The sequence below is a fragment of the Sinocyclocheilus anshuiensis genome, unplaced genomic scaffold (genome assembly GCF_001515605.1).
Source record: "Sinocyclocheilus anshuiensis isolate Anshui unplaced genomic scaffold, SAMN03320099.WGS_v1.1 scaffold205, whole genome shotgun sequence".
Lineage (NCBI taxonomy): Eukaryota > Metazoa > Chordata > Actinopteri > Cypriniformes > Cyprinidae > Sinocyclocheilus > Sinocyclocheilus anshuiensis.
In genome coordinates this window covers 1,003,582-1,011,916 of record NW_015536497.1, presented here as the reverse complement: position 1 = coordinate 1,011,916, position 8,335 = coordinate 1,003,582, and the positions used below count along the sequence as shown (strand labels likewise).

At 36.1% G+C, this 8,335-nt stretch overlaps 1 protein-coding gene across 1 annotated transcript in view; it reads right to left on the bottom strand.

Moving 5' to 3' along the window:
- Nucleotides 1-2,063: 2,063 nt before the first annotated feature.
- Nucleotides 2,064-8,335, bottom strand: part of LOC107688554 (5-hydroxytryptamine receptor 7-like) — a 10,935-nt gene continuing 4,663 nt past the window's right edge. The window contains exon 2 of the mRNA XM_016486255.1: nt 2,064-3,250. Coding sequence (XP_016341741.1) covers nt 2,500-3,250 — 751 coding nt within the window. The 3' untranslated portion in view covers nt 2,064-2,499. The remainder of the gene's footprint in view (nt 3,251-8,335) is intronic.

Below are 8,335 nucleotides of genomic sequence, written 5' to 3'. Positions count from 1 at the left end.
AGAGAGATATTTCTTGTCATTATATACACTCTTGTTGCTGCATAACATACAGACTGCAAACTTACATTCACCATCAAGGTAAAGTAGGATTTCTTTTGCTGACAAGCAGGAGAATAAAAAGCTAACAGTACACCTCCCCTTTTTTTTTTTCTTCTTCCATGCAAAACATGCCGTTTCAAAGTTAAGGTGTTGCTTAGCAGTGTTTCTAGTAGGTTAGGACAGGAAAAATGCTGTATTGCATTCTTATAAGAAATCTAGTTTTGCATCCTGGTGTGAATCCACTAAAAACTAACCACATTGAGTAACCAACACCAGAGTATTAAATGTGAATTAGTTGTTAATCATTCAAATCATTCATTTAAATTACATTTTAATTTGATGTGCATATTTATTTTATGTTTATTTTATATGTTATTTCTAATTTGTAATTACTTTATATAAAATTTTTCAGCTTTAGTCAAATTTAAAATGCTGACTTGAGAGGTGAAGTAAACACATTAGTTCTAATCATATTCAAGACCTATACCATATGGTAAACAAGACACTTGGGCTTATGCTAATGAAATACATGTGCAATCGAATATTTATTAAGGTAATGTTTATTAATAAAACATGAGTATTGAGACGGCTAGGTTTGTACACCATCTTCCAAAACAAACACTGAGTGCACAGCATGTACAAGCAGAATACTGACACAAGCTCATGGACAATATGTTGACTATGAGGTTCAAATTATAAACTGAATATTCAGTACATCTTTGTCACAATATATGTATATTCTTTCTACAAAGGTCTTGAAACCCTTTGTGAATCAGTATGTTTCGCAGTTCAGATTACATTACAGCAAACATACTAAAACACAGACAACAACATATTTGTACATTGTAAATGTGTAGTTCTAAAACAAAGGGCAACAAGGTAGTGTGAAACAGGCCTAATATCTACTCATTTAATTTCCAAATTAAAAATGCCATGACACTTTTAAAGGGTTGATAAAGCAATACATTTTCATGCAGATTTATATTGTACCTGAAGCAAGGCATCAAATTTCTGATGTAGAAATCACTGAAACTCTGAAATGAATACCCATCATCTTGTTTTATTTATTTATTTATTTATATTGCCTATTTATTTGTTTAAGATATTGTTTATGAATTCATAGCTGTATTGTTCAAATGAAAGGCCATATTATCTTTTGTCACTCATATCAAGATTGTATCATCTCATGTAAATTTCAAGGCTTTACACAAGCACAACAGATTTATCTAGCTGTGCGTTAAGGCCCTTTTACTGTCCCTATGACTTGCATCATGTTTTGACCTCCGCATGAAAACTGTTGCTGAGAGCATCACAGAAGGTTCATTGGACAAACTTACTATGTAGCATAATGTTGGAAATGTACAGAGTGAACAGTGAAAAGTGCATTGTAGAAAATAGAAAAAGACCTGTTGAATGTGGGTTCAAGAAACTTTCAACCCAGGCTCATTGGAAAAAAAATGTCCCTGCGGTGACACTGGTTCTTACGATTTTCACAACACTTTCAAAGTGATGAAATGTTCAAAAATGTTCATGCTTTAATCGCTTTTGAAAATATTGTGCCACTTAAAATCATTCCTAAAATGGACTGTAAATATCCACCTCATCCAGCACTAGGGTTGCAAAAAGGTGGAAAATTTCCAGTAAATTTCAGAAACATTCCAGAAATTTTGGAAACATTCCAGGATTTTTTTTTTTTAATATTCCAGGGATTTTTGGAAAATTTCCGGACTTTTTTCCACCACTTTTCAACCCTATCCAGCACTCTTTTGGATTCCCAGGTTGTTAAACGGTGAGGGTCTAGCAGTGCCCCTTAGCTTTAGTCTTTGCAACTTTACAGATCTTCTTTATGCACCAAGAGCTTGTAACACTCCAAAGAGAAAGGAAAAATTGAAATCGCATCATATGACCCCTTTAACAAATCCCCAAATGTGAGATAAAAACGCAATGCTGAAGTAACCATGCTAGTTTAGCTCACTTCTTTTATCATGATTTGTGTTTCACTGGATGCACACCAAGTGCTCTAAATCGCAAGTGCATCGCTCAGTGTACCAGGTGAGCTACAAAGCAAGTTTACTATGCCAGAACAGCCATGCACATAGAGCTGCTTCTGCTTTAAAATGTATGTACAGTATATAATTGTTATGAGGTCTTAATATAGCATTGTGCAAGGAACCGTATGAAAATAAGTCTTTATTAGTCTGCCCTATAATCATAATTTGTGTGAAAAAGAATACAAGGTATTGATATTTTACTGTCTTTTCATTTCAGCTGGAAATTGCAGTGAATTGCAGTGAAACATTTCGAATGTTTAGATTAGAATATTTTACATTAGAATGTTTTTGCTGAATTAGAATTATTGTAATCCCCAGTGAATTCCCTCCAAACTGTGTTGCTTAACTTGTAGAAGAGTCAAGAAGATATATTATGCACCATCCCATCATATAAACAGATTGTGAGCAGTCAGAGTTTTAGAGCCTCATGTACTCCCATAGCCAAGAGTCGCCGATTAATGTTTCGATATCTGCAGCGTAGCAGGTCTTTATAAGTTGAACGTAGGTCTCGGTTGAAGAAGGCATAGATGAAAGGGTTCATGAGCGAGTTGGTGTAGCCCAACCACAGCAGTACTCGCTCCAGCCAGACGGGGGCGCAATTGCAGAGCAGACCACAGATGAACGGCCGCACTGTGGTGAAAAGGAAAAACGGCAACCAGCAGAACGAAAAAACTCCCATGATCACCCCGAGGGTGGTGGCTGCCTTCTGCTCGTGCCTGAAAATCGAGGCGCTCCGCCGTTCGCGGTTCAACAGGCAGGAGAGGGTAGAAAACTCTTCGGTAGCTGCACCGTTCTTCATTCCATGCATGCAGAGCCCCTCTACGGTGGCCAACGCTGGATCGGGACAGGCCATCTGAATTGGGGGAAGTGCAGTGAAGTGGTGTTTGGCCCCACTTTTGCGGGCAGCTTTGAAAATCTTGTAATACATGAAAAGCATGACCACCATTGGGATGTAGAAGGCCACAGCGGTGGAGTAGAGGGTGTAGCCCACATCTTGGCTGATCAGACACACTCCCGCAGTATTGATGTTCTGAGCCCAGCCGCAGAACGGTGGCAGAGTGATGGATGCCGATACCAACCAGACGCCGACTATCATCTTGGCCATCAGCTGTCCGTTCTGTCTCGCTGGATAGGTCAAAGGCCGAGTTATTCCGAGGTATCTGCAGAAACAGAGGATAACACGGTTAATGAGGTAACTTCAAATTACGTGTTTTAGCAGAGAACTGCATTCCTCAAAACGACTGAACCCAAAGATCTCGCATCTACAGTACCCTGTAATATGCCAGATATGGCTCAAAATACCTCAAAAGCACCAGACCCGAGAAATCCCTTCTGACCTGAATTTCACCAACAACCTGAGTGGACCTGAGTCTGACATGCGTTCACAGCATGTCAGATTATCCAACTAATCAAGTAGATATTTTTCCTGCCCAAGAAGATTTTTGAACAACACAAAAAAGGGAACCATTCAGTGAACAGTTCCTAAAACAACCATTTTTACTTTGCGTGAAGGAGATTGCAACAATCTAAAGAACCTTTTTCCACTATAAAGAACCTTTTGTGGAATGGAAAGTTTCCATGGATGCTAAAGGTTCTTAATGGAACCAGATAACTTGGTCAAACTGGCCCTGTGTCTGAACATGCCTACGTCACTACTATATAGTGGGTGAAAAACAGTATGTGAGAAGAGTAGTATGTCTGAATTCACCGCATTCATAAAAAAGGTAAATGAAAAGTACCCGGATGGTCTACTACTTCTGCCGAGATACTCGAGAATTGTGAATGGCAGTTAAATGACACAACTGGCACATGATGATGTCAACATGGCGAATGTAGTATATCTTGATTTCGTTCTTAATACACACATTCAAACTATAGAACAGGGGTTCTCAACTCTGGCCTCCGAGAGCTGAGAACCCCTTACACAGAACATACCTTCATAACGGTCACAAAGTTTGTTCCTCACCAAAAGTAGTACTTACTCAAAGAGTATGCAATTTTGGAAGCTCCAGTGGATTCATTTACATATTAGAACCATATTTGATTCACACACAGTCAGTTGTTAATTTCTTATTAATGCACTCAATGTCAGTAGCAAAAAAAAGCTCGATTTCTCGGTGCAAATTAAACTTGCATTGAGATGTTCAACGTGATGGCTTTGTCAAAAAGTTTCAGACAGCATTAGCGCATTCACTCTGCATGGTTTCAAAAGCTTTTAAAAAACTCTCATAATGTTCCCCATCATGAATATGTAATGTTTGGATTAGCAGTCTTTCTTGCTGCATCTCTCTCTTCTCTGTCTTATTACGTAGTGATAGTGTTTATAGGTAACCTTGGGCACAAAAGAAGGCCTATAGCCTCTGTTATGAATTATCTATCTAATTTCACTGAAACAAGACAACGAGACTGAAATGCACTTCTAAAGTGTACATTCTGTCATTGGAGCTGTGGCTTGCTGGTTATTGCAATCCATAACACGTTCAGCCTTGGGTCTCTTGTGGGTGATGTGAGTTTAAATCTGTGAAAAAATCACACTCTCTACAGCTTTCCCACAAAACACTGCACTCATCAAAATGGTTCTATGGATCTAAATTTTGAATGTAACATAAGGTACATTGGCTTCTCTTTACCTACTAAAGCAGAAAGTCTCTATTCCCCTGCCCACCTCTAAAAATAAAAGCTTTCATTTCACGCTTGAGAATCCTCTGATCAAGGAAAGGTTTAGAGACACACTTATTGGACCGGACACTTAAGGTAGTTAAAACCTGTCATACACCTACATAGAAACTCCAAATAAATCGTTGGACCATAAAACCATTTCATATTAGTTTCTAAAATGCTCTCTTTACCTTACTTATTTATTTTCTGACAATTAAAATATAATAAGTTTTAGATATAGACTATTTACCCAACTTAATGATATATTAGAAAAAAAAACATTATTGTTATTATTTACTTTTAAAAGAGGTTTATTCAAATAACCCTACATATGCCCAATAGGATTAGTGATGTTAGCAAGGCACACTCATGATTTGCTGATGTTTGAAAGCCTCTTCTTGGCATAATACAGCTGGATGGACATCTTTTGATGTTGAGTACTGTCTACACTTCTGTTTGCTCTTTGTGTCCCCCGTCAAACTGGATGAAATGCAGAACACTTGCACAAGCCTCTCAGAAAATAGGAAATAATAACTGGATTAAAACAGTACTCGGTTCATAAGTGGTATTGGAGATGAACACTATAGTCTGGGGCACTTCTCAAGAATAGGCAGCTGCTGACTGAAGATCAATCAGCGGAAGTTACTGAGACTCTTAATGAGTCAGAAATGATTCAAGAACCATAAGCAATGGAAAGCAAAAGATTGTAAGGGATCACAAGGTCAGACACTGGTAAAATACTTGAATAAAAGCATGTTTTGCGTGCCATTATTCGGTCTATAGAGACAGTACATAAATCTAATGCAGCTAAACGGGAGATTAACAAGCTTTCATTCAGTCAGACTGATGAATGGATGTGTTTCAATCTGAGTGTGATCAGCAAGCAGTTTTGCCAGTGTGTGACTACAGAATTTTAGTATTTCTGTTGCAAAATCCAGTGAGATGCCTATGTAGGTAGTATTTTAATGCGTCATAAGTGTGCTCTGACTCAAAGACTGTTATAAACTTCATTGTGCTGCCTTTTAAGACAAGTTTCAAAAGCAGGCCAAATCCTGAGCAGAATCAATTCCAGAATTCCAGAATGCAGACAAAGTGTTGGTTATAAATATATTTATTTTAGTACTTAAAAATATATTCAAGTTTAGTTTACTTAAAAACTTTTTCCCAATATTTCAGTGTTATTTTTAGTATTATTTATATACTGTTATATTTATTATTTTATATTAGCTTTTATTTTCATAGTTTTAAATTTCAGTTGAATTTAAGTTTTAGTAATTTTATTAGTTTTTCTGTTTTTTTTTTATATTTCTATTTATTTTAATACTACAGTTTCAACATTAATTTATTTCTTTTGAGTTTAAGTTTTTTCCAGCTTAATTTTAATAAATGAAAAAGCATTTTTAATAGTTTAGTTTAAGTTAACATGAGCAATACAGTTTTTTAATGCTTAATAGTATTGTGCTGTTAGCTTAGCAACATACTAACATAAAACTCTATTGAAATCAACTGCAAGACTTCTGAGTATACTTGTATCCCATTTGTAGCATTCCAAATGAGATTCCATGACAATTATAATGCTCCCTTAGAAAGCAGCTCCCAATGAGCAACTCGTAGGTTTTGGAATGCAGTTATTGCCACAGAAATATTGAAATACAGCAGTAGCCGCAGGTTCGAGTAAAGCTGGCACAAACTGAGAGTTTCTGTGGCATGATGGTCAGATAAAAGCGAAATGGCAGAACAAAGCAAAGTTGAAGGTCTTAATATGAGAGGATTGTTATGGGTGGTAAGATGTTGATTACATCCATATTATTGAATTTGCACCTCAGTGTTCAATTATGTGTAATGAAAGGCACCCTTGAACTATCAAATATATCAAAGCTAATTAATTTAAGAGAATTGCAGTAGTTGAAAACAAAGGTATAACAAATGTTCTGCTGGAATATCATTAGAGAATTGTACTTTCGGTATCATCTACTGAATTTCAAACCCTTTTTGTGTGTTTTATTAAGAGGTCTTATCTGTTCATAATGATAAATTACATTAATTTACCTCTCATCTGGGATGTGTTGTATTTTTCCCTTTCACATTTACAAAAGGGGGACAAAATACAATAACAAAAAAATAAAGTTGTAAATAAAACACTTGTAATTTCTTTATAATTATTTGAAAAATTCACTTGCAATTTCTGAGTGAAAATTGTTTCAAATCCTACACTAATATTTTTTTCAATGCATTCAGACCCTCTGAAGAACAAACAGTACCTATTTTACTCAGTTCATATCTTTTATTGAAAAGAAAAGCCTTGAAAAATGAAAAATCTCCAGCAGATACATAGAGACCTTGGTTGGTTGGTATTTTGTCATTGTCTTCTAAATGAAGCCCTAAAGTTGCCATAAATTATGACTTCAAAGTTGAAGAGAAAACTTTTCACAAAGCTGCAAATCTTTAAAAGAGAATATTTCTACAGCCAGCTATAATCTGTGAATTATTTATGTTCAGCACTTGTAAAATGTATACTATTCACGGTATAACTTTAAAGGTTAGTGAAATAGTCTTTGTCTTCAAGGCTGTGTCTTGCAATCTTAGTCACCCATAAAACAAAGTGAAAGGATTGTTTTAAAATATTTGCATAATTCTCAGCCCACGACTAGGCAAGGAAATATTTTCAAAGGTCATTGGTTAATACTGTTTAAATCATGACAAGAAGAGTGTTTGCAAAAACAAAACAAACAAAAAAACAGCTAATATCCTACAAATAAATAAATAAATATTACAAATAAAAAATGAATCATTAGCTGCTAAGCAGTGTTAAATAATAGATTAATAATGTGAAAGAAATTAGCAAATATCCAATACCATTTGATATGACCGCTCTGAAATATTCTTTTATCATACATTATGCTAATACATTTAACAAAAAAGTTATATAGGCAACTATAACAGGCACCATTAGCCGAGGTTATTCTACATACAGGCATCTAAATTGCACCTTGTGCTGTTCTACGAATGCCAGAAACATTCCTAGGTTTAAAGCAGGGGATACATGTTGTTGTCAGGCCAGTGCTCATCACTGAGACATGTGCAAGCACCTAAGTATTTAATTGAATTACCACGGTCAAGCAGGGTGTTTCAGCATGCAGTACTCACCTCCTGGGGTTCCAGCTCAGAACTTTATCAAAGAGCACCATCAAAATTGCATACACACCAGGACGCAGCTTCAAAGTCTAGTTCATCCAGCCTCAAATGACATGGACGCATTTTTAATGCTCAGTTTACATAGGGTTACTCTAGTGTTGTTGTTTTTTTTTCACTTTTATTAAAAATATGAATAAACAATGCAATGCTTAACAGATTACATGATCATGTACTTTCAATTAGGAGAAATTTTGGTATTTTAGTTATAGTTTTTGTTGGTATTTTATAAGGTTTGGAGTAGGGCTGCACGATAAATCGCATGCGATATTTAACTCGCATCTTATCAGTAAAGCCGGTTCTGTAATCAGCGGTAAATCTCCATCACCTGCGGGCTTTCACATTGAGCAGCATTAACTACACAGAGCCGTTGTTCACTGACGAGCTGCGCAAAA